This window comes from Haplochromis burtoni, unplaced genomic scaffold (genome assembly GCF_018398535.1).
Source record: "Haplochromis burtoni strain Fernald_Lab_line unplaced genomic scaffold, NCSU_Asbu1 Contig_74, whole genome shotgun sequence".
NCBI classification, from domain to species: Eukaryota; Metazoa; Chordata; class Actinopteri; order Cichliformes; family Cichlidae; genus Haplochromis; species Haplochromis burtoni.
In genome coordinates, this window is record NW_024582435.1 from 1,358,327 (window position 1) to 1,385,602 (window position 27,276).

Here is a 27,276-nt window from a genome sequence, read left to right on the forward strand (position 1 = left end):
ACACTGAGAGAAATAAGGGGCTGATTGATCTAAACGTGCATGGATTACAAGTTATGGCCATTTATTGTTTTAAACCTTTGCTTTAAATTTGGTGAATCTATGTTGTGCTTGATCGTAATTCCATTTTCACTGTTTTAATTTACTCTATTTTTTAAATTGTTATTATCATTATCATTGCCATCAGTGCTCTGATGACAGACGAGATGGAGTGAGCAAGAGGACCAACTTTCCAACGAATCAACTTTCTGCTCCAAGTGCGCCATCTAGTGTTCAAACACCAAAATGAATAAATCCGTTCAGAGTGTTTAGTTTTCCTGATTTCCTCAGTCCTGCTGTGCTGCATGACAGACACACTAAACCTTAGTAAAAGTGCACGATGCTGCACAAACACTAAGCTGGAGACGGCGGATGTCTCGGGACATTGTTGCTCGTTCATCTCCCTCATTAGACAAATGGAAGGATTCTGTGTATGCTGATCACAATATGCCAATATACATGTCTGAGCACATTGCTAACCTGCTTCCCATCAAGGCATTTCATGACTTTTGTTGTACAAACAGCCGTGTTTATTATCTCTGTCCTGGGAGAAAGCGTCCTGCCTGGTCTTCACACAGGAACCGACTCTGAGCCAAAGCAGTCGGAGCAGACACCAGGCCCCTTCTGTCTCCCACCAACTTCTGGCAGCCATGTTTTCACAACTCAAGATAACAGAGAAGAAGGAGAAGACACGGGGCAGAGAGAAGGTAACAGAGTTTGATAAATGGCACACATGCAAGCAGGAGAGCGAGTGTGTGAGAGATGAAGAGCGAAAGAGACGGAGAGAGGAAGCAACAGAGATGCGGGACAGATGTAGGGAGATTTAGGGGAGTGGGTGGTGAAGGAGCGAGATGAGCAAAAGATACATTGCGAGGTCATCTTAATGTTTATCCACCCACTACAATGATGTGGGTCAATGAGTGTTTCTCAAGAAAGAAAGTGTTGTTTTAGGGTGTTGCAATGATAGCAGGTTCCTTGAGAAAAGCACACATCATTTCTCATATAGTATATTTTTCAAGGAGTATAGGGCCATTTTGCCAAAATACTTTTTTTAAAGAGCGAGAGAGAAACCACTCTAGCAGAGCTTTATCTTCAAAGCAATTTATTTTTAACACAGCACTCCAGTCACTTCATGTTCAGGAACAACCCTGAGCAAGATTACTCACGTCACGCGCTCTCGATGTGTTTAACTGTACGGTAAATGCCGTTGAGGAATCCCCAGGCGAGCTTTACCTAAAAGGTGAGTAAGTGATGTGCACAAAATGGACTATTAAATCTCTGAGCACTGGCAGCCAAGTTGGGTGGGCTGTGGGACTTAGGCATCACCTCCAGGGCCTGCATTAACTCATAAAGATCACTGTCTCTCCCAAACACACCGAGACTGTGTGTGCAGATTTGTGCATTTTGAAAGCACGATGAATGCTGTGCGTATACATACAGGTTTCGTGAGCTCAGTTTGCTTTAAGTATGTTTCTCTGTTTCTCCCACTCCTGTAATTATGGTCGTTGGTATCAGATGAAACCCCACACAGAGCCGATCTCTGGATGTGCCCTTTGCATAAGCAACATCTCGCTGCTAGATTGATGGAGGACCGGAGGAGAGTTCACACAAATGGAGGAGAATTATAGTGTCGAGTTACCTCCAAGTTCTTTTTCTGTGTCGCTTTCTTACTTTTGTTATCTTGTTTCAGTCTCTCCTTTCCCTTCTTTTTTTCCTCTGTTCATTAATTTTCCCTCGCTCATCACTCATTTCTCTACAGTGGCCCACTCATTTTGCATTTCTATGTAATCTCACGCCTCCAAATATCTGTTTTACTGCAAGTAAACGCTCATTTTGTGCACTAAATGTACGGCAAATAAGAGCAGCAGACCACCAAGACTCCACTGTAGCAGATAAGCAATGACAGGACACTATTTATCTGAGTGATGTATGACTGTCTGCAGAGTAACACTGTCAATCCATGAACAGTGGCAGCCCTTCATTAATGCTTTGTGTGTGTCTGTAAGCACTTAGCATCAACAAAACTCGTTCCCGTGAGGGACGATGTTGCAATCTGAAGGCACTGTTTCATTCAAAGGGTCACATGGAAAAATACACCCGTTCTAACCTGGCTACGCACCCGTGCAGACACGCGCAAATGGACACACGCGCTGACGAAGACAGACGCATGCAGCCACATGCGCACAGATGTCGACAGGCAACTTTATTTATATCAATGCTCCAATAAATCTACCTGCTCATCTGTCTATTTTCTCTGGCTTTGGCTGCTCTGCTCTGAACGCCAGCGCAGGTTTAATGCAGGAGGACGAGAGGGCAGAGCAGTGTGTAGGGGACAGGAGGAGAGACGAGCGCCCCATGGCATTTTCTTCCTCTTGGCTTACCTTTCCATTTCTTAAACGCAACTTCTGGCGCGAGTTTTTTGCACCACCAAATTCCTGGAAAATATGAACTTGTGTCAACTTGTACAGCTCAAACTAATACAGGCCCACTTTTCTTTCTTTCTTTTTTTGGCCTCCTTGTCATCTAATTTCTACAGAATAAATGCCCCCAAATGATATATACCTCCTCTTTATGAGTACCACAGAGAATCCTACACAAAGGGTCAGGTTTAGTGAATCACTGAGGTTTAAACCTAACTTGAACTCATGCTGATGTAAAAACAGAGCTCGTAAAAGTCTGATAAACAAGGTGACAGACACCCAAAGCAGTGACATTAGTGAGTATAAATCCCAGGTTTGTGCTGCTCCTCACAAAATCTAGTGTTCAGAGTGATAGACTGGGTCCAAATAACACACTTACATCACTGTAGAAGTAAAACATCAGTGAAATCTATTTTGTTGTGTGGAAATACCGAAACTAAAAAGTATCATCATAGTTTAAATAACAATTTGTCCAACTACATACAAAGTAACTTAATTATCAAAAGGAATGATAATGTATCTGGTTTTGAACGGTGTCTTCGATGTCAGTCACGAGCCACTTGAATCTCTTTAGGCATTTATGTTTAATGAAGCTGCAGTGTTAACATCCAAGTATGCAACCATTTCTCCTGAATACAAAGACGAGGAGCAGATGGAAATAAAAAGCCATATCGGACAAAACTCATTTAAATAAATGACCAATGAACGAAGAAGCTTTGCTGGTTAAAGACGGGCTGAATTATGTTACAGTGACATCGCTGAAATGTTTTTAAAGATTTGCGTTCCCACCAAACCTGATTGGAAAGTGTTAAAAAGCTGAAGAAGGGGGAAATTCTCAAAACACACCACTAGTGATAAGATGCAGCCTCTTCATCACTGCCGTGCTCTGGCTCCGTTCACACAAAAACACTAAGGACTACTGTGACAGCTGTTATCATGACCTTAAGTGGTTAACATCAGCTACAAAATGGACTTGCAGAATAACCATCGGTTAAGTTATAAAAGTCTGTCACACAGCAGACGATAAAAGTGACGAGGAAGCATCCAGATGTGAGCCACGGTGCACCGCTAAAACCAGCTGACTCTAAATTATAAATGCGTACCTACATGAAACCTCGCGCAAACACAAAAACCTGAACAGAACAAACTGAAGCAATGTTGTGTTATAGTTCAGTATACTTGCTGTGCACTGCCAGATAATGCAAACGTGTAAATTAGATGATACAATAAGTTTATGGGTATTTCTGCTGAAGAGGAACAAAAAAAGACCTCGTCTGTGTCGCTCAGAGACAGACTGTCCAGGAGTGGTGTGCTTTCAGTAAGCAGCATACTGCAGTTTAACGACAGCAACAAGATATATACACTGAAGGATATGGTGATAACTGGCCAACCTACACAAACACAATAATGCACACCTTCTCTCACACACACGCACGCACACGCACACAGGCACTTACAGTATCAAATAAAAGCTAACATCCATAGTGCATTATTATTATTATTATTAGCCCTGTATATCATAATATATAAACAAAATGCATCATATACATTTTTTTGATAACAAAAAAATATCATGAAAAAAAAAAGGTTTCTATTTTGGTTCAGGAGAAACAGCCGACTGCAGGTTTGATTGCCAAGCTGATGAGGACGTCCGTGGCAGCTGCTGCATCCAAAGTGCTTCTGAGAGACAGACGGAAGCAAGTAGTCATCATATCTTTATATAAATAAGAGTCTCTGCTGGCAAGCCAAGTCCGCACCTGCAAAGCATGGTGTTAACAGCATCTTTGCAACTATAACAACGGTTTACAGTTTCCCTTTTTTACATTTTTCATGTAGTAGCAGAACAACAGGTCAAGACCAGCATCGTTTTGTTTTCTCACTATGTTGATTCGCTGCAGTTACAATAACTGAGACACAGTTTTTGGTAAATGCAAACTCAAGAATATGATTACACTTGTTAAGACGGAATATATATGAAAGATGGGTGTAGCCACCAAAACCATCCCCATTGGCATGTTCATATGGGGGTGATTTGCCACGTCCTGCTTTACTGTCAGTTTTACCTGAAATGAGCCCATCGTTTACAAACTGATTGAAGAAGACTTGAAAACAGCAACCGAGGCTATAAAGTCATTACGTATTGGGGAGTTGCTCCCTGCTGGGTTTTGGAATTAAGCAGGTTTAAGGCACTTTTGCATTTACTTCACTCTTTAGGTCCGGAGGCTACGTCCATCTTTTATGTCAAGTCTATGAGCTTTACACCGTTAGATAACAGTACGTCTATGAGCACTGGAATGGAATATGGGCCATAGTGAGGTCCTTAATCTTCTTACTACCCTGCAGAATATCGTGGAATAAAAGCAACGTCTCCTATTAAGCAATGTTGTTGAACTGCAGGTGGAAGGAGGATATGGCATTGTTTCCATTGTTTCCATTGTTTCCATTGTTTCAACTTCTGACTGAGCTTGATAACCATAAACTCGAGATCCTCTGCATCTTTCACGCTATCCAAACTAAAGCAAGAACTTCAACAAGTAACAAAAGTAGTTGTAATTAACAAAGTAATTTGACTACTTTCAACTTTAGTTCGTCAGTGACAGAGACTAAGCTCTTTTCGAACCATGCACTTTTTGCACTGGACGACACAACACCAGTGGAAACGGCATAAGCAGTTCTCCTCAAACACCACCGTCTCCTCCCGGAAGCCTCGCTCGCAGCACAACAAATCACAGCCGCTAATGTCCATGGCCGTGCTGTTGCATATACGCCCCTTTGTTCCCAGCGAACCTGTTTTTCGATTTGCGAGGCAGAAATCCGGAGACTCGTCCGAGTAGATCAGATCCTGCTTGTCCGGAGGTTTGATGTTCTGGCCCACAGGGATCAGGGTTTTCCCGTCATTGCCGCCCATCACCTTCGAGGCGCCGTTGAATCGCTCCAGCAGGCGGTCGCCCACTTCACGGAAATGCGGCATCTTTTTCCAGCACGTGCGCAGCGTGCACGAGCCTGACAGTCCGTGGCATTTGCACTCAGTCCTCATGTAGAGCTTTACTGCCTAAAGGGGGGAAAAGGGAGGTGAAAGAGGGCAGACAGGTGAAAAAAGAGAGGAGAGGGTTTATCAAGCAGAAAGAAGGACAAAAACAGTTAACTTGTACCCTGAAGTGAAGCCGAGCTGCTTATGACAAATGACTAATTCGCCTAAGAAGAATTTATTATTGTGTTTTCATGATATATGACAGACAAAGGCCCTGGATCACACACACACACACACACACACACAGACACACACACACACACACACACACACACTGATAGATAGGTAAGATAAAAGCAGACGCTATTCAGAAGGAATTTAACTCCCCAGCCCCCCTCTCCCTCCACGTTGCCTCTGGCCTTCCTACATCTAACAAGCCTTGACAACAGATCATTCACTTATAATGCACATAATCACACCCTCACACACACACACACACACACACACACACACACACACACACACACACACACACACACATGTGTATAAAAGTAGACATGCATTCATGCACATAAACAGACATTTGGGCGCATCGCAGCACGCTTATTTCTCAACCTCTGGGAATTTGTGTGCAAGTTTCTTCCTATGTTCAAACAGTTTGTTCACTAATGCTACAATTGGACTGCATCCCAAAAACCCTCCTCTCTTCCTCTCTACCTGCCGCTGACCCCAACTAAAGTGAACTTTATAATTCGGTGTTGCTTGTGCATCTTTTAACAATTCTGCAACGAACTCAAACAGCGACAACGCCGCACAAGGAAATGTGATCCTGAAGATTTGCCAGCGTTCTTCTTATAAACAAACACCAAACTAAACTTGCTCCTTCATCTTCCAGTAGCGTCATGGTGGTAATTCACAACACAGAGGAACTTTTAACTTCTACAGTGGCAGTAGAAAGGCTGCCTCCGAGGCTCAAAAACAAAGCGCCGGGCACGTTCTTGTTTTTTTTGTTTCAGAAACCCGATTCTTGTTAGAATATCAGCTTACGGCACGACACAAATATGGCTGGAGGCCGCGGCTTTCTCTTTTCGCATGTTAGTGGAATGGAAAGAAGCATTCCAATGGACAACCGACACCTTTGTCGAACTTTATCAGCAGGTGAAACATGCATTCTTACTACATTTGAACAGGATACAGAAACTTTGTGAAACTGCTTACCAGTCTGCCAGCTTCGTTATTGTGCAGGTCGACGAGCGTCCTGATGTCACTCTTGCCTTTCCTCCTCTTGGCATCCATAAACTGCTTTGACTTTTCATAACCAAACTCCACATCATCTCCACAGCCCCCCCACTCCCACTTGACCCCGTCTCCAGAGGAGGACGGCTTCGGAGGCGGTCTGTTCCTGGTGGCCTCACAGCCGCACTGCAGGAGGTCTCCCATACTGCAGGCCTGCGTCACAGAGTGGGTCACACCGGCGGCTGTGATGGCATAAACAAAAGCTGTCTCCCGGATATCTACAGGAACAGGTACAAGCAAAAGAGGGGGTTCGGTTACTGAGTCTCCATGCAGCATTATAAAAGTGCTCACAAAGAGTAATTCCACAGATATCTGATGACTTTTACCAAAGTTTGAAGGAATTCAAAGTAATGACAACTTATACAGCCCCACTGCAAACATGTAAAATACAGGATTGTATAAATATACGCCATACACATTTTCTATTCTAAATCTTCTGGATGTGAGTTTTAGATTTAATACAGGCGACATCGATGTCCTTATAGAACCTTGGCATCAAGCATTACAGCTCCTGCCTGATCATTTTCTACTGCAATGGGACAGTTCTCCTCATCTCCAGTCCCCCTTTCGCGAGATCTTCCCCAGGGGACAATTCTCTGTGCCGTTTCGATCTCATACACACTACACTGCCAAAAGTATTCTCTCGTCTGCCTTCACACGCATATGAAGCTGAGCAACATCACATTCTTAATCCACAGGGTTTAATGTGATGTCGGCCCACCCTTTGCAGCTATAACAGCGTCAACTTTTCTGGGAAGGCTTTCCACAATTTAGGAGTGTGTTAATGGGAATTTTTGACCGTCCTTCCAGAAATGCATTCATGTCTTTATGGACTTTGTGCACTGGTGTTCCCACAAAGTTGGGAACACCAAACACCCCCCCACCAAACACAGTGCAGTCAGACAAGTACTGTTCTCCTGGCAATCACCAAACCCACACTCTGCCAGATGCTGATTTGTCACTCCAGAGAACATGTTTCTGCTTCTCTGGAGTCCAGTGGTGGCGTGCTTTCCACCACAGCATATGACGCTTTGCATTGTAAGGTTTGGATGAAGCTTGTGAGCCCGTTCCACGAAGCTTCACCGTTCTCGAGTTAATCTGAAGGCCACGCGAAGTTTGGAGGTCTGTAGCGACTGACTCTGCTGAAAGTTGGTGACCTCTGAATACAGACGGCAGTAAGTGTTCATATATGGGTGATGCTCCGTAAATACAGAGCTGATTTTGCTGATGGGTCGCAACAAAATCTCAAATCTTATGTCTCTCATGTAAAATGCTGGATGTCATAAAACTTCATCTGGCTCCACAAACCTGACTGGAAACACTTGGTGTCCAACTTCTTTGATTCTGATTGTTGCTCAAACCTCAGCTGACAGACTTGCAACAACTGAGACTTTAAAAGCCTTACATACATGTAAAATATGTGCATGAAGCTCTTCTGGTGGGATGAGTTTAGTTTTTACGTCCAACTGTCCAAAGTTGGGATTCACAACATTTGGACACATATTTTTCATTAAGTGGTCAGTATCGCTCCACAGTCAGCTGCAGGACAATAAAACAACAAGCATCCCTCCACATCTGTCTCTGCATCCCATCAGTCGATATCTCAGCCCCACGGAACAGGATAAGAGCGCTTCTCTCTCAGTCCTGCTCGATTACGACAACTGAAGCGTCGCTGGCTTTGTGGTGCTGAGGACGGCTATTTCTCTCTCAGGCCAACATAACCGTACACACAAGCTCTCACACGCCACAGCTGCTGGTTTATTTCGAGTGCATGGCTTAACGCTGCTGGTTAAAGCCGTGCTCAACTACAACTGCAAATCGATCGTCTGTCTCCCCGCGGGTGCTTCAGCATTTCTGCCACCCACAGATCAGCGTGTCTTTATCCGGGGTTCGAGCAGCTATTGTCCATCACCTGACAGAAAAAGAGCAGCTATAAAAAATTGCTGAGAGCTAATGCACGTGAACACTGCTCTTACTCTTACTTTAAATTGAACGTTTGTTGCAGAACAAACTGGAATAAAAAAGATTTGTGTGTTTGCCCTTTTTTTTTATGGCGAGCAATAACAACACACTGATGCTGCTACCATGTGCTGTGCAGCCAAAGCCCATACAGGGCTTGAATGATTGGCCTTCTGAATGTCGATCTTCAGGATAGAAGAACAAAACCAAACATTTACAGTTTAACACGTTAGCAAGTAATATTATCATAAGTTAATAACGACACGCGTGTGTATGTGATATTTACTATTTTAGCATGTTAACAAATGCTAGCTGATGGGGACTAAACCACAACTGAGCACCTGCTGCTTGAGTAAAGAGGTTTATTTAGACCTCACGAGCTGCATCGCCAAAAACAACAGCGTTGCCCTCTGACCTGAACATAAGTATAAGAAGCACAAGAATTATAAGAAACTTTCTTCAGGTTTAGAATAAGACAGACAAAAGATACTGCTGTACTGTTGCGTGAAAACATCAAAGCTTCCACTCTGTGCAGTCGTGCATCAGTAAGTTGTGGAACCACATTAGTCTCTTTAAAGTGTTTGCAGACATTTGTTTATGCACAGCTCTCTGAAGGATTTCATCACAACATTTCCATCAGGTCGAGGTCCCGAGTACCAGTATGCCCAGTGTGCCCAGTGCCTGAGCACCTTGCAAATACTGAGTATGAGTTTTTTGGCAGATGTGGTGCTGTGCATTATCTGGCGAAGTCTTGTCGTTTGTTCAGATGCAGTTTTGCAATCCTGCACCGTGCTGCCATGTTCATTTTAGAGAGAAGACGCTTTCTTCTGACTATCCTCCCATGCAAGCCATACTTTTTCATTTTTCCTAAGAGTGCTTTCATGAACTTTAACATTAAACATGCTAAATAAAGCCTGTAGAACCTCTCAGCTGTAGCTCTTGGTTTTCTGCAGTTCTGTGACAGACTGTGACGTTGTTGGGACACACACGAATGCTCCAGATTTACAGAGGTGGCCACACTTGCTGATCATCAAGAGTTAATCAAATTGACATTTAATTAGAAGCACCTGGCTGTACTTACCTTCTCAATTCTTATGGAGGCAGTAAGGTGTTCTTAGTTTATCACAGGACTGCACACGTGTGTGTGAGGTCGTTAAGTGTGCAGGGATAAAAAAATATGATAACAATTTATAGGAAGATGTGTTTTAAATAGTGTAAGGCCTGCTGAGGATAAACTAAACGAAAAAACATCTAAAAATAACCTCTGAAGAGAATAAAACACAACAGTTTCACAGGTTTGAGGGAAAAATCTTATTTTAACCACTGTGTGCTGAGTTTACATGAAGCAAAAGCATTTTTATTTCTAGGAGCTGGAAGGCAGCGGCTGTGCAGTCACCACTATCAACACTGCCAGCTCTATATCGCATGATTCACTGAATGGGATTCATTAGGAATGGTAACACACACACACACACACTCTGGTACAAATGCTGCATGTCCCGTCTCACATATCTAATCCTCAGATTTACTGAGCTGGTTCCAACATTTTACACAGCAGCTCTTCACGACACAGAAGACGAGCAGACTATTGTGAAGTGTTAAATGCTTCAAACTGCATAAAACAATATTTTTCACACACAAACTTTTACGAGTGTGCCTGCACCGGAGACATCTCTGGGTGTCTTACAGCTGGTATTGATATCAAGGCTCGCTGGGGTGAGCAGGTTTTGTCGCACGCCACCCAGTCTGTTTGTGTGTGTGTGTGTGTGTGTGTGTGTGTCACAACTTAAGCAGACCACACCTTTTTGTTCCTACCATTCGGCAGAAGGTTATAACTGCAAACGTACTCAAATTAAAATGTGTCATCTCCAAAGCATCCCTCCAACTATTTAGAAACACATGTGTGAAACAGCAGCACTTAAATCATTAGTACAATATGGTGATAGCAACACGTGCTGTGTCCAAACAAGCCGAGAGGCCATCCAGATGTCACCAACTGTGCTTGCAAAGCACGACGCTGAGCAGAGGAAATCTCCACGGCAAAAACTGAACATGAAAAGTGTTGTTTGACATGTTTTTCACACATTTCAGTTTTGAGGGCATCAACTAGCACAAGGCAAAAATATCCTCTCTGTAAAAATGGGCCGACAGCATACACGAGGGGGGAAAGCAGAAGGCTTAAAGAAGAGGGAGAAAACGAAGGGAGAGGAGGAAAGAAGCTATCAAAAATTTGATGATTTGAGGCACCCTGTTTCACATTTTCCTCGCAGACATGAATTCCAAACAAATTCCCTGCCACGCTGGGTGTCTGGGCCTGTCTACGTCTGCTTCGATTTCAAAAAAGTCCTTCTGCAGGATCTACAACATATTATTTTAATCGCTTTTTCATCTTTTAGAGGTCATCATCTAAACGTGATCAGGGACGTCAAGCAAAGCTTAAAAAGGATTACAGCGCAGAGGATCCATGCTATAGGAAAACGTTTGTTTAGGTGAACTGTGGTCATATCGAGTGAGTTTCAAAATGTAAGATCAAAACTTGCTCATAAAAGAAAATCTCTGTCAGAATTTACCCATGAAGTGATTCATACTTTTTAAAAACAAGGAACACCCAGATGGGACAGTTTGAGGAGAGGTGGGGAACTCCTGATATAATCACATATGGTGTGTGGAAATTAACAGTATCTATAAATCCAAACACATATCAGAAGAGACGGGTTGTATGTTGGGGCTGGACTTCAGCAGTTCTCACTCTCACAGGAGGTCAGAAGGCTACATGCTCGTTTCAGGCCCCTCTTCTGTGGAACCAGATCCCATCCTGGACCCAGGAGACAGACACTATCTCTACTTTTAAGGCTTCAAACGTTCCTTTTTGCTAAAGCATATAGTTAGAGCTGGACCAGGGGACCCTGAATCCTCCCTTAGCTACACTGCGATAGGTGTAGGCTGCTGGGGGATTCCCATGAGGCACTGGGTGTTTCTTCTTCACTCACCTCTCTGCATTGAATCATTAGTCATTATTAATCTCTGGCTCTCTTCCACAGCTTAATATCCACGTCCATGCACACAGTGTCAGTTTAAAGGCTCATTAATGTTAAAAACACTGACAGGAAAATAAAACATCCTGAAACCCGTGTGTCAATCAATCAGCACAGAATCTGAATCATATCTGTGAGTCAGCCTGAGAGCATCATTAGTGAGAAGGTCTCAACGTTTCTGACATGATTGACGCTCGGCTTAATTAACGTGAAGCCCCAAAGCAAGAGGCCTTGGTTCGTAACACAGGACAGAATTTCACACACAACTTTGCACACACAATTTGGAATATCTCCTATGTGATTACCAGCATCACTGTTTGGGGGCTGGCTCGCACTGGGAGCCATGCTGGCTCCATGGTCTGTATGTTTTCGAACACAGAGAGGATAATAAAGACTGATGTCAAGAAAGCAGAAGTCTTTGTTTGGGAGATAAGTGTATGTAAGATGTTTATGGCCCAAGAAGAAAACAATCCGATGCACATGCAAAATGAGCCACTGGGACACATCCACACTGTCAACTATCACGTGCTCAAATTTGGCAACGACTCTCATTTTAACACATTTTACCAGTCCTACCATTGCTCAGTGCTGCTCCAGAATCCCTTTTTTCCCACAGACAGTGTTTGTTGTGCTTCCTTTGTCTGTATTCTGTACAAACCCTGTGAAGCTGAGCGTTAGCAGCAGTCCACAGCATGCAGCTCATGTCCATACTGTGGGGAAATGCAGAGCGATTCCCCACAATTACAGGAGCCGATACCTCACAATTTCTATAAAAATAACTCAAACTAAATCCAGTTTAATCTCCAAGCCTTAAAATGGGCAAAGATCTAGACACAACTTGTGAACCAGTCTGTGGTACTTTCCCAGTTTGTTTGTTTTTGGCAGGGTTTATCTCATGCACCCACAAGTTTCTCAAAGCCCACGTCAAGAACTGCTGACGATGCCAGGACACAATTTCTTTCCGTCTTTTTTAAGACAACGTGCCTCTTGTTGTGTTAAAAGATGGTTTTTGTACCCAAGCAGCAAACAAACATTTACATTTAACGTACGCAGGGAGGTGAGGTAGTAAATGTTGTGTTCACTTGTCTTCCAAACCAGAAAACAGGCCCGTCTTCTAGTCCTGTCTAAATTTAGACACTAAAAGCCTTCTGGTTAGGTTTTGCAACAGGTGTTCTGAGTTAAAATTCAGCGTTTCACAGCATTAACAGCATGCTGCAAGGCAACCTTTTCCCATCTGCAAAAAGCTTTTCCTTCACAGGGACCTGGGACCCCGCAGAGCACATCTGCCTGTGATCGTATGATGCCGATTTCCCATGTTGACTGACTTGTAATGAAATTAATCAGAGCGCCCTGCACGTGATACAAAAAAGGTGGCCAATTTGTTAAAATATACAGTTCTTGACCGAGCTTCAGTCTGTGATGAGACGGGAGTGAGGACACGTTGGCCCTTGTGTCAACGTGTTCACTCATTCAGACGTCTCGCACTAAAGCTTTGAAATGGCAGTGTTTCAGTTGTGTTGTGAAATCAGCTAAAACCCCTGTTATATAAACACACACACACACTAAGTTTTCACCTTCAGTGTTTCTCTTCCATCTGCTGTCTTGACGCAAATCAAAAACTAAACATTTGCACCATGGATCCTTGTATATGCGTTTTCTTTCCATACACCGAGACGTACTGAGTAATAGTTTTCATCATTATATGCACACACACACACACACACACACGTGCTGCACAGTTATTAATACAAAATAATTCAAAGCTCTTATTCCACCGACTGCAGCTACAGTCGTTCCTTGTTTCCTCAGAGAGTCGTGTTGACGTACAGCAGCGATGCAGCTCAAGATAAATCCTTTTCACAAACACAGCAAGAAATACACAAATGCCATCACTCAGGTCTTTAAACTGCTCTTAGGCTGTTTGCTAAACAGGATTCGAAGCCTGTTTAACTCAGTCAGTAAAACACCTTTCCAATGTACACGTGAAAAAGCACACAGATGGATGAAACGTGATTGGTAAGAATCATTAGGATTGGGAGAAAACTCACAGTACTGAACAGTGCCCAGCGAGTCGGCTGCTGGAGTAACCGTAGGTAAAACAAAAATAGCAAAAATAAGCGAATAAAGCAAATAGAAACACGATGCCTGCGGTGAATCGATGAGTTGGCTGCCACAAACACAGCAGCAGAGAGTGACACAAAATGAGACGAGCAATCAAAGGAGTCGAGGCAGCTTCCCTTTTCAAACCTACGCACGGCGTAGCTGTGCTGCTGCTGCACGTGACCTGACAGAAATCGTGCAAAACGCAGCCTTCGTTTTTCTGCAAATACAAACTGTCATGAAAGTGTCTCTGTAAGAGTGTGTTGTTGCAGAACTGTAGAGGTCAATGAGGTTAAGCAAACCACTTACAGCCAGAGAACATTAAATATGAAGGCACTTTTATTTTGACATGTAGTGCTACTAGTCTATGATAAACAGCCATTAAGAGCAGATGCAGGTAATTGTGGACAAAGGCTTTAAAGCAGCGGAGCACTTTGGCCTCCCTTATAGACAGCCAGGAATTCATGATTAATTGCTAGTCTGTCTCCTACCGGTAGATTCTTGCCCTTTTCCCTCTTCTCTCCCTTCCTCTCTCCTTCTCTCTTTTTCTCCTTTCTTTCTCTGTCCAACAAGACTGGTGTCATAAATTCATATAGGAGACAAAAACAGTCTTTGGTCCACCTTCATTACAGAAAAATGGCTTTTCTGATGTCACACTGTTATTGAGCTGTAGAGCTTAACAAGAGAAGGCATTGAGAGCATTATTGCATCTATAATTATAAGTTATTAAAGTTAAAAGAAACATAAACTTCTCCATAAACTTCAGTTTCGCAGGTCTTCTGTGTTGATTGTAGGGGTGAGTAAACATATCTGACACATCTAACGGGTATTTGAAATCTCTCAGCCGCGTAATATGTTAGTTATTTTGATTTTGTCTCAGCTGAAAGGAGCAAAAATGCCTCCTGATGCAAAAACTTATTGTGTTTACCTTCATTTAGATGGGACGCACTTCTTACTGTCAGGCCACATGAAATCAGAAGTGCTCCAAAAGGGAAACTTATTGGATTTTAATGGCAATCGTGCAGTTCTAGTATGTTACTATCTAGAATTATGACACATCAGAGCCAAACTTCATTTTGCACATCGTCCCCCACTGAGGCAGAAATGAGTTTAATGAAATGTTTGGCACGTTGTGTTTCCTTTGCTGTAAATTAATAATACGTGTGCCTTGTTTGCTAACTAAACACAAAGATAAAGGTCCTCTGTAATGCAAGTCAACGGAGAGACAAGAAACTCTCTATGAATCTAATCAGACAAGAGAAAAAACCAACACAGTAATTGCAGAAGACCCAGCGGTGACCCTGCGTCAGTTATATTACAGACTTCAAAGAGTTGGAGGAAGATGTTAGGAGATCTTAGGAAAGATGTTAAGAGAAAGGGCATTCTTAGCTGATCATTTCAGGCATGCCCAATCTGATGAAGAGGAGAGTCAGTCAAGTGTGAATACGTCTCCTCAGACATACAACAGCTGCCCTTGTTTGTTCGAGTGCCATCAGGCAGGCTTCTGACCTCAACTGATGCAAGGACAGCGGCTATAACCGTAACCCCGCTGAAGACACGACAGCTTCAAATTGAATTTTGGCTTGTAGCGCCAGGTAGACATGAGAATGATTTAAATCTTCTTATTTAACTCGCAGCACTACTTCCAACTATTCCTTCAAGACTGCATGCATTTTACTAAGAAGAGGCAGACGAAGTCACTCACCTTGTTGAAGTATTTTCCCAAAGTATTTGTGGTGGCTGGTGCAGTTCCACCTGCGGTACCTGAACTGGTACTGGCACTCCCGGACGCCCAGCCTGGCTCCTTTGGCCACCTCGTTGATGATCTCGGGCTGAGTCTGGCACAGCTCAGCCTGTTTCCCCGCCAGGCGCTTTGCCTTCCTGCAAATGCTGTTGGGGTCCATGACCAGTGGACTGCCCACCGCCCTGTTTGAACAATGTTAGAGAAGAAGAAGAAGAATGGTTTCTAAGCAGCGTTATGACAACAGAGAGTTCACGCGGCTTATCTTGTCACTCGGGAAACTCTGCAATCATCAGTCGAAGAAGGTTTTTCTTTGGCTCCTCTACCCACCACATCTCAGCCATGCGACAATGTGCTTCTTGAATCAGCATGTGGGAGAAAACAGCATAGTTTCCCAGAGGAATCCTGACTCTGATGTCAGATTGGCAAGTTTAGATTCTGTTATTGGACTGCGCTCGGAGGAACTGTGCGGTCCTCAAAAAGTTGGAAGTCATGTAGTTGGACGGCTTTTTACAGTTGATTTTGATGCTGCTTAAGTTGATTTTGGTAAACCAGACGGCAGTCTTTCTAGATTTCCTAACGATACAGCCTCTCTGTAGATTTTAGAGACGTTAAGAGCTTTGCTGCTTAAACCACACAGAGTCCTCAAAGCAGCGCTCCTTCAGGGAATCTGCACATATTATATTACAGAAAAGAAGAAGAAAAAATGTTTAAATGTGAGGGAAAATAAATCAAGCTCGCTTCATGAAGTTTAAATATTTAAAACATTAATATGTATATACATATTTCTTGCATTTGATGAATACAACTGTGATCGTCCTGAGCAGCTTTGACAGATTAGTGTATATAACACAGATAAATAGTTTATTCTAACTCTTAATGGGAAAGGGGGAATTGGCTCTGCCACGTGGAATCACTGCCAGCATTTGTGGACACTTCAGTGTCACTACAGGGAAAGTGACTTCATGAGAGGACTTTATTTCCACTCTTTGCTTTTCTCATCTCTGCCTGCTGCCAGTTTATCCTATGTAGAACACCTACTCCATGTCTGCTCTGCATCTTTTCATGCTTTTTGTCCCTGGATGCCAGCAGATGTGATTCATAAGTTGAGGTTTTACAATTAAATAGGGAGGGAAGGAGAAAGCGAGGGCGAGGAAAAGGCCAACCCATAGTTTTCATTCAGCCTCGTTCCTGTTAATAGCGCCTCCTGATATCATTCTTCTGCCTTGAGAGTTTGCTTTAAGAAGCAGAACAAACACGCTCGCCAATTCTCTCCGCTGGCGGTCTGATACCCAGCACAGGCTCCTGCGGTCGTTCCTGCGTGTTTTTGTCTATTTTTAGACTGATATAATAATTTAGATGGCAGGCCAACATGTCAGCGGACGACAGAATTAAAAGTATCTTTCACACATAAGAAAGTTCGTGTTAGCCTCTTTGCTGAAAGAGGCGATTGTGGCTCAAGAGTTGGGAGTTCGCCTTGTAATCGGAAGGTTGCCGGTTCGAGCCCCGGCTCGGATAGTCTCGGTCGTTGTGTCCTTGGGCAAGACACTTCACCCGTTGCCTACTGGTGGTGGTCAGAGGGCCCGGTGGCGCCAGTGTCCGGCAGCCTCGCCTCTGTCAGTGCGCCCCAGGGTGGCTGTGGCTGCAATGTAGCTGCCATCACCAGTGTGTGGATGATGACTGGATGTGTAAAGCGCTTTGGGGTCCTTTGGGACTAGTAAGGCACTATACAAACACAGGCCATTTACCCTTTAATATGGTACCACCGGGACTTTGTTATGTTACAATAGCAGAAGAACACATTTCTAAAGCACCTAATCCCGAATAATCATCCATTATACAGAGAGCACAATGGGAAAAAGCCGAATGTCATGTTATATGATGAAAGTGCACTGGCATCTCCACACACAACTGTGGGACACCCACTCTTCCATTTCTTCTGTGTGTTGAAAACACTGCTATGGAAACAATGCTGTATTTTCATTACAGGTGTTCTGTGTAAACAGTGTAGCTGTGAGGCTACAATGAGTGTTTGTGTGGTGATCCCACAGATAATTGAAACATACAGACAGTGTGTAGGTGTTAATTACCAGGTACAGGTAAAATACTTAGCAACATACACTCCCTCCCAAAAACCACTTATTATCTACCCACTGCCACCGGGGAGCATGTGTGAGAGAGCGAGGAAGAGATAAATGTCACATTTTTGTCTATGCATGCAGGTGTACGTCTTTGCAGTCTGTCTGGGCTGTGAGAAAGGCAAGACGCTCGTTGGTGCGTATGTCTGCAGGAGGGCTCATCACGTGCACGCGGCCCGCTCTGTCAGCAGCTCGCAAAAACCAGGGTGGCTTTTATAATAGCAGACCCGTAAAACTAGTGAATGCGCTCGAGTTTTATTCCGACTTCTGTCCACGGCATTCGAAAAATCCACAGACAGCTGGAGCCTCACAAACAAATATATAGATAGATATCGGGAGAGAGCCAGAGAGGCTAAAAAGGAAGCTATGAAAGGATAAATTTGGCACCAGGATCCCTTGTTCACTACTACATATTACTCCACCTGACACTACTCCATGCACATGCTGACTTTATGAAATGCATTCATGTTATTTCCTTGTCTCCCTGTTCAAAAGGGCACAACACAGGTTTTTCACTTCACACCTTCTGTGATGCAGAGTTTTGCTCTCGGGATGAACGTAGCATTTAAGACATCAGCGTAACTTTGTGCTGAACTATTTTGCTGGTAATACCTGAAATGAGTAAAGAAAATCAACAGCCTAATTATGCAAGATAATTCATCATTTTATTGGCTGGTTGGGTTTGATTATTGGGGGGTCATAACCCCCCTAACCCTCTGAAAATTACACCCCTGGTTTAAGAAAGCATCTTGTCTTTTGTTCTCTCTTTGTGCTGCTGCTCACAGCGGACCTACACAGATAAGCGGCTTATTCCCACGAGGCAATCTGCTTTGTATTTGTTTTTAAACTTGTACAGTATACATACAGTGAAAAAGCCCCATTATTCCCGGCTGTCGAAGGCGAGCACACTGTCCCATCTGTCCAGTATCATCTCCGCAGGTTGAATCCTGAGTTTTCTTTGATTAACCACGTTTTTTTAAAAACTGAGATCAATGTCACAGAGACCTGGTTATTGCCAGATCTGTTGCAAAAAAAAATCACTTAAATCGAGACTGTCCGACAAAGTGAAGGGGGCCAAAAGATCACAAATAACAGCAAGTAAGTAATGCAAAGTCTAAGCCTTTGGGACTCCAGCGAATCACAGTGAGAGCCAACGTTCACACATGGAGACAACTTGGAACTGTGCTGAAACTTCCCAGGATTACAGTCGAACACGGTGGTGGTTGTGTGATGGTTTGAGGCTCCTTTGCTGCTCCGGGACCTGGACCACATGAATTCTGCTCTCTACCAGAAAATCCTGAAGGAGAATGTCCGACCATCAGTTCATGACATGAAGCTTAAGCGGACTATTGCAGCAAGTCCGAAATGAAGGTTTTCAAAGTGTAGACTTAAATCAGACTTAGTTGACCTTAAACAGGCGCTCGTGCTGGAAAAGCCTCCAATGTGTCTGAATTAAAACTATTCAGTAAAGCAGAGTGGGACAAAGCTCCTCCACAACAGAAAGACTCATCACCAGCACATCACAAACAGCTGGAGATTTTGCTGACAAGGCAAAAGCATTTATTAAGATTAGGAAGCAACTACTGTTTCACACAGAGCAGGTAGGTTTGGACAGGTTCTTTCCCTTAATAAAAACTGTGTTTGCTCTTCTTCTTTTTGCTTAATATAAACATTTATTTAAAGATTCAAAACATGCGACAAATTTGACAAAAAAAGTAGTCAGGAGGCTACATATATGTGTGTGTGTGGCTTTAACACCTGTGAGCTCGGGCTTTGACTCTAAATGGTCCGTTTGACATTTGACATCCATTTATCAAAGAGATACGTCACCATGGGCATCTCAGGCAAACAGCTCTGGCTGTGAACCTTCTGTTTGCCAGGGGCAGCCAATCAGAAGAAATTTGCCTTCGAGAGAGGCTGGCCTTAAATGGGAGCGAACAGCTTTTTATAGAGAGCAAATGAACACTGAGTGGCAGCACGAAAGCCCAGTGTGAGATAAATATGGATTATTTTGACAGCAAAGCTCCCAAACGGAGCTGGACGTGAGAGATAAAGTTCCCCTTTAAGGTTGTGTCACGCAACACAGTGCCGTCTTCAGCTGCATAACAATTGTTATGGTATACCTTAATATAATTATAATAATTAGCTAGCTCTCGACAAGCAGAAGCAAGCCCCGGCATGACCTAAATAGAGTCATTACAAAGTAAACTTAATTAAACTCAGAGCTTTTGCAAGTTTTAACAATTAGGAGCGATATCGACATAAATGGATACATCAAAGCACGATCGTGCAACGCTGGGACACAGTAGGAAGAAATCATGCCTGAATTTTGGCTGCACATCGGTTGGGTAATGTGGGTTCATCAGACTCAGAAGTTTAGACAAAGGGCACGAGGAGAGTGGGAATGATGGAAGTGAGGTGAACTCAGGTGGAAGAGCACATTGCTGCAGATATACCCAAAAATGGGGTGCATTAATTCAATGATGGGATCAACGTGCTGTAAGTGCCCGGCATTCTTGCCCTTGTTTGGAGACTGAAACATTATAGTGTGCATCAGTGTGAGGAAGGGGAGACTCTGGACTCGCTTTACCGTGGATCCAAAAAGTGCGGATTTCAGGTGCAAAAAAAAAAGCAGGAAAAAAATGTTTGTAATGTCACGAAAAATGCTGATGATCCACGCAGGTGCACTTACAGTGCAGACACAGATAAAAGCTTGCATACACGTCCAAGTAGGAACTTCAAAGCCGGGCAAGTAATCAGATCCTCTTCATGCAAAGTGCCACTGTTCTTCAGTCAGTCATTTATGATACAGCTCCTGAGCAGATAACCCAGTGCAAAACACTGAGAGGGAAGTTCAGTCATTGATCGTATCAGCAGCTTTGAGGAAACACTGTCTCGCATGAACAGTTCTTCTTGAAGATAAAGAGCCGGGCACAGGCAGAGGAACGCGGCAGGCGGAGATAAAACAAGGCTGAGAATCACAAGTACTCGAATCAAAGGCACTGATAGGAAAACGATCACTGCTATGACAAATATTCAGCTGCTCCAATCATGAGCTAAACATCTACAGTTTGTCTGCAGTTCGGTCTGCAGATTCTTTCTTTGTACTCTTTATTAAAAAATAGGTGTCAGGCATGATCAAAGGTCTTGGATTGATAGTTTTTCACAATGGCAATAATTATATAATAACCATATTATTTTTAGTTCACAAAGGGATTCAACACTGGCACTCATAGAGACCTCATATCTCATTAAAGATCTCACGCCACCGTGGAGCTGTGGGCCTTTCTCTTTTTTCCACTCCACCCATGAATGAGTGAATTTCATCCCTCCTTAATCCCTCAAGTATGCTGCAGATGAATACAGTCACGACAGGCGCTAGTCTGAGACGCCGGAGCGAACGAGACAAAGGGAAAGGGTCGGCAGGAGTGTGAAAATGGAAACAAGATGCTGGGCTTCGTTAGAAAACAAAAAGGAAACCGTTCACATGTGATGTAAATGTGTGCAAATTCAAACATGCTGTTCCCAAACTAAATTTCAAAACGAGCTCCTGGTTCTCGGCTTCGCTGTTTCTCGGTCCTCTCAGCCTGAACGTGTCGATCGCTTTCAAACACGCTCGATCCTGCTGACACGCTGCCGTGAAACGAGCCTGAAACGGTGACATTTGCTGCCATAAAAAGTTTCAGCACTCATAATGGAAGCAAAGGCAATTAAATGTGACCAGCAGGAAACCAACAACGCCGCGCTAATGTCACGAGAAAAACATTATTCTGGTTTAACAACCGTGGCACACCCAGTGACAATTAACAGATACATTTCTGAGTCAAAATATGGACATATTCACATGACTGCATGAAAGAGCTCAACAGCACTCGTGGAAGATGGAAGGCAGATCCTGTTTGTGTGTCGCAGGCGTGATGACACATAAAATAAAGCTTTAGAGCAACTAAACTGTCTCTTTCCTTTTAAGAATAACGTGCACCACCAAGCTGTGGTTGCCATAGTGACATCTGTCTATAAACGAAGCCAATGTGTGAAGATGTTTCTGCCATTTCAGATTCAGATTTTTAGATCAGATCAGTTATTCACGTCTCAAAGTTTAAGATGAGAGAAACAGCCTCGGCACATACTTTTACCATTTGATTGAAATGCAGGCAGCAGATTAAACGTCTGTAAAAGGTTTTGAAGGGTTTGCACGAGCGGTTTTTAAGAACAGGCTGACGGGAATCGAACCCGTGTTCTTATCCGACACCTAAATGTGAAAGGCATCAAAGTAAATAACAGCGCCTGCTAACATCAGCACGGTATTAGTTGGTATCACTCCTGCACATGTGGCTTTGTGTGCAGGTATCACCTGATTAAATCATCATAGTTGCGCAGATCACACACAAGAATGTTCGCAGATAAAATAGTCCACATTCAGACGGGGTATTGTCATTTCCCGGACTGTTACCCAGGAAACCTGCGTCTGTGTCCCATCTTGGACTACTAGTCTTACTCTTTTCTTTTTGAGTTTTTATTTAGATGTTTGTTTAGGCACTAAAAGTGCTCAGCTTGGTTAATTGTGTCGGACGAATCTGTCTGTGAAGGTAGTCTTTCTTCATTTTTGTCTTTGGAGGTGTTGTTTGCCTGATTTGAGCATTAACCAAGGAAGCGATGGCGCCTAATGAGTTCTTCATCTTCAAAGGTATTCTACCTGTTTTTTAAGGAGGTCCTAACATGTGCCACCGAGGCTTAATTCGCTCCTCTTCCTCGATTCTTGGATATTTAGACATTTCTTAGACAGTCGTTCTCCTCTGCTCTGCATTCTTCTGACATTATAATATACTGCTGGCCTGAATGTCTACAAAAATATATGCTGAAACACACTAACACACACATAAACAATTTGATGTCAGTTCTCTGTTGCACATAAAGCCAAACCCACATCGTCATTTAATGTTTATCTTGCCCCATCTGCCTGGTGCTGATTACACGTTTAGCTTTCAGCCCAGGACAAGATAAGATCTGTTACAATGAAACTCTCTCGTGCTGATGATGGCAGTGCTCACTATACATTTTGTGCGAGTGTGTGTTTGTTTGCGTGCATATGAGCGCGTATACATATATATATAGTCACCATAATGTGTGACTGAATAAGTGTGTCTGTATATCTTGGAGTGCATGCAGCGCTGACACACACACATGCAGTATGCGTGTGTGTGTGCACCTGTGGCACGCTCTGCGCAGGCCGTCCGCTGATTCAGGACTGTGGCACACAACAAAGCTGGCCCTGCTCAGCACTGCAGTCAAAACTAGCATAAGAGAGCAAAGACATTCCTGACTGGTGTCTGAGTCTCTGAGCTTTGCTCTCTGCTCTCAGGCCAAATGATTAGAGCGCTTTAATCAGCAGAGGCACTGAAAGGACAGCTATCTCCCAGCATTTCATCTCGCTCACTCTTCGTCTCTCACTGCAGCTCTCGCTTTTCCTTCATCAACAACCTATCTGCGTGATAGGCATTTTCCTTCAAAAGACAAGTACGGCAAAAGACATAAGGAGACAGAGACATTCAGAAGGAGACCGAGAAAGAGAGACGTACGATGGTATGAACAGCATCTTTCAACAGAGAGAATCATTGTCCTGGCAGACAGGAGAGCAATCCACAGGTGTGGTTTCACTGCTCCACAGTTGGCCACACTGTGTGCGTTTCTGTGTATGTGCTGGTGCATATATGCCCACTCATTTATGTGTGTGAGTAAGTGTGTAAGTGAGCTAGAGAGCGAGTGAGAGAAGATGACAGCGTATGTCAGTGGGGATAAAAAGGAAGTAGCTGATTTCTTCGCACTGATTCTCTTCTTCTGCAGTCTTATTTAAAACAAATGTCCCACACTGCCAGCCGAACAGTGACATCAACATCACAGATAACAGCACAGCTCTGTGTCAGGACTCTTTCGCTTACTGATTTGCATTGAGATGAGCAGATTTAGCCCAAATAAAGCGATGAATTCACGGCGACGAAACAGACTGCTGACCCTGTACGGACATTGTTTTTCTCTCTTTCCTTCCACAGCTGGGTACCAGCACAGCTCAGCAAAGGATCAGCACTTTTCTGGCTGGCATTCACTTTGCTGGCTAAATAATAAACACTGTGTTTTGGCCCAACAGCAACACTTGGCCTAAAAAAGGACCTCTGTCTCTTATATTAAAGTCTGGTAAAGGAAAACTGTGATGTGGTGGTAATGAAGATGTATACGCATTATTGTTATTAACCTGCATTAATGGCGTGAGCTGATGTCAAATTACTGTTTAACACATTAGTTATTATAGTAAAAAGAAAAACACCTTGTACTGGATGTAAAATACCAGTAACACTTGAACCCATTCTCTCTTCTCCCTCTTATTTTTGCTCACTTTCACAATCTGTAACAGATACAGTGCAGCCTGTGGATAGACAAGCAGAGACTCTTATGTTTTATTAACAAAGAGAACTCGAGTTAATTCAAACTATCGTCACAGATTACCTCCACAAACCTATTTTTCTACAGTAAGACGGAAAAATGGCAAAGTGGAGGAGCTCTATCTACCAGTCATGCAAGGACATAAACTCACACAGCTTCCATGACACTACATCCCACACTGACCTTGACTGGGCTGTGAATGAACAGTGGGAGGATTCAAGTGGAAAAAAATCACAAAGCTGCACATTCAAACACTACAAAAGTGTGTGTGTGTGAGAGAGAGAGACGGAGAGAGAGAGTTTGATTCCTATTGAAACAGTAAGACAGACCCTCACCAAGAGAAAATATTTTATCAGCTGATCTGCTGTCTGTCTCTCTGTCTGTCTGTCCAACTGTCACACACCTTGTGGAGCTGAGCCTATAGGGATTGTTTTATGATGACATATCCACTGAGCCCAGAGGGCCACCTGACATTCCTCCCTCTGAACTCTCACTCACAGACACACACACACATACCACACACACCATCAACACCACATCCACCAATCTCCCTGTCCTCTCTATCACTGCAGACAATGAAATGCACACACCTCCCTCACCTCCCTGTCTTCTCTTCAGGTTTAGTCTCTCACTCTGGGAGCACCTTAGATTGTTCTTGAGCATTCTTGGATTCGGGTAGTGTGCTGGGAAATGTGCTAATCATTAATCACTTATTAATGTTATGCTACTGCGCATATATATTTATATATGTGTGTGTTCATTTAGATTTAAAATAAATAGGAAAACCGCGATTACGCAGAAATCACACGAAGCTTTGGGTTGACGGGAGACAGACAGCGAAAAACACGTGGTAGTAAATGCAAACTCACCACCACAGTCCGATGATATTGACCGGACAAAGCGAGATAAAGAACAGAGCCAGCTGGATCCGCGAGAGACGAGCCGTCATGTTGAAATCCTCAAAGAGACTCCCCACCAAAGTTTCGAGTGACGATCTCAGCCAGCACCGAGTTATTTCTTAAATACATAGGAAGTCCCTGCTTGCTGTCTGCGGCTGGAGTCGGTGCAGGCGCGCTTACAGACTGTCAAGAAGAGCGCAAAAATTCAACTGCTCGTCGGCCGTGCGCATCTTAATGCGCAACAAAGTTGGTCAAGAGGCTACTGGAGAGATGTCCGCTTTCAAAGGTGTGGTTAACCTCTGCATTGTCGTTTTGCCCCATCTGTCGCAGCACGTTACATGCTTCCAGGGCGGACCGAGGACGAATCCCGAAAACACTCAAGTCTTATCTGACTGCGAAACAGCGCGTGAAAAAGCTCCACTCGTGAGGATCTTCGGCTCTGACTCATTTTACTTAAAAAAAAAAAACTGTCATATCAGAGTCAGAGAGGAAGAGGAGCGCTTACACATGTCTAACAGTTCACGTCTTCAGGCGCGGAGCCCCGCTGGCCCCACTCTGCTCGCCCTCAAATGACGCCCGGATGAAGTTTCGGTAATTCTCGGTGCTCACCGGCTGCAGGTAGAGGCGTCTCTGCCGCGACGGCTGTCAGTGTGGGCTCTTTGGATGATGAAGGCAGCAAAAATGCTCTCCCACCTTAGTGTGACGTCGCTCGGGGCGAAGCGAAATCCTCTGTCACTCAGAAAGGAGAGAGAACGAAACTGCAATTAGTTTTAGGAGGAAACGCGCACGCGCACAGAGGGGGGGGGCTGACACGAGCCCGCAGTGTTTACGGTCACCCGAAATCAGAGCTGAGGGGATCACGGGGTGACGTCAGCACAGGTGCGATGGCACTGCTTTGATGCTTGTGCCAAAAGGTTATACGCGTTAAATTCACACTTTCATATTTAAGAATCGTTTAAAGCAAAGACTTTAAAAACGACACACATGTCGCACGTTGGAAGTTATTTTTAATATTGTGTATATTTGTAGGTACTTGCATGTGTGATCACCTATCTGGCCAAGGGCATATCCATTGAAATTCAACACCGCTGTGCTGCCCTCACACCTGACTTTGTTCCACTGCAGTGATGCAATCAGTCACAAGTTAAACACGGCCTAAATCAACCTGACACGTACCTCTGTCCTTCCACAGACCATAACCCACACTCTCAATGCCACCACGGACGCTACTCAAGGAGCTGCGCGTTGGATTGTAACAATAACCCAAATTCATATTTTACTCATAATGTTACGACCGCAGTCTGCAAACGAGTCTGGCTCAAAGGGGCAAAAATAGTGGAAACTTTACAAGTGCTGTAAAGCTTCGACTACAACACACAACAGAACACATCAGTGCATTTCATTTGCGTTTATATTGCACACCGTCCTTTGTGGAATTTATTCCTCATTTTCCTCAAAATTTCAATCTGACGTGATTTTTTCTTCTAAAAAAGGAATAAAAAAATGAACGTTCAAATTCATCAGAAGTAATTTTATATGCTTTTCCACACAGTCTCAGTGTGCGAACACTGCTGAAAATGTCATCTTAGAGGGACTCATCACCCACATTTGAAGCCGTTTAAACTGCTAAAACTGTGCTGATGTGCAAGTGATGTACAGATGCGGTTTTGCTTTGATATTAAATGTTTTAATTATTACAGGTCCAAATGCAAAAGCCCAGAAACTGCATTTACGCTTTGCTAGAATTTAGTATTCATCTATAAATATGAAAAGCTGCACAAAATCAGAGCCCATCAACACGTTATTAATTAAAAGATCAGATGGATTAACTCACAATAGATAAGTTTCACTGTGACTGTTTTAATATTCTTAATGTTCACACAGCAAACATCTGGAAATGCAGAATGAACATTGCACACATTTGTTCTGCAGCAGTTTTAGTCATGCTCCCTTTCTCTTTGTAGTTATTTAATAATAGTCGGCAATGGAAATAGACATTTAATAACACATTAAGAAATTTGCACTGGCTTCTGTACGATGAAGAAAATTAAACGAGAAAGTTGTCTAGTAAATACAGCTCCAGTTGATTTTTGACTCATATTGATTGGGTTCAGACGCCGTTGCCGGTTCATACTGTAATCCCATCACTGATGGAGAGAGAGAGAGCAGATGAAGATGGATTCCTGAAAACTGTAGATGCCCAAAGTGGGTCAGAAATGTCTCTCGGGTTCCTTCAGCAGTAG

The 27,276-nt window shown here is 43.5% G+C and overlaps 1 protein-coding gene across 1 annotated transcript; it reads right to left on the reverse strand.

The window, feature by feature from the left end:
• Positions 1-25,782, reverse strand: wnt6b (wingless-type MMTV integration site family, member 6b). The gene is made up of 4 exons (XM_005925919.3): positions 25,004-25,782; positions 15,523-15,743; positions 6,646-6,941; positions 1-5,508 (listed from the first exon to the last, which is right to left on the reverse strand). Exons 1-4 carry the CDS (start codon positions 25,081-25,083, stop codon positions 5,047-5,049), a joined length of 1,059 nt encoding a protein of 352 aa, XP_005925981.1. The 5' UTR covers positions 25,084-25,782; the 3' UTR covers positions 1-5,046.
• Positions 25,783-27,276: the final 1,494 nt, after the last annotated feature.

What these genes read in the sequence shown, in the direction of transcription:
- wnt6b (XM_005925919.3), bottom strand. Translation starts at nt 25,083, where the DNA reads ATGACGGCTCGTCTCTCGCGGATCCAGCTGGCTCTGTTCTTTATCTCG. An exon ending in AATATCATCGGACTGTGGTG is followed by an intron (nt 15,744 to 25,003) that starts GTGAGTTTGCAT and finishes TTGTTCAAACAG; the next exon opens with GGCGGTGGGCAGTCCACTGG. An exon ending in ATAACGAAGCTGGCAGACTG is followed by an intron (nt 5,509 to 6,645) that starts GTAAGCAGTTTC and finishes TCCCCCCTTTAG; the next exon opens with GCAGTAAAGCTCTACATGAG.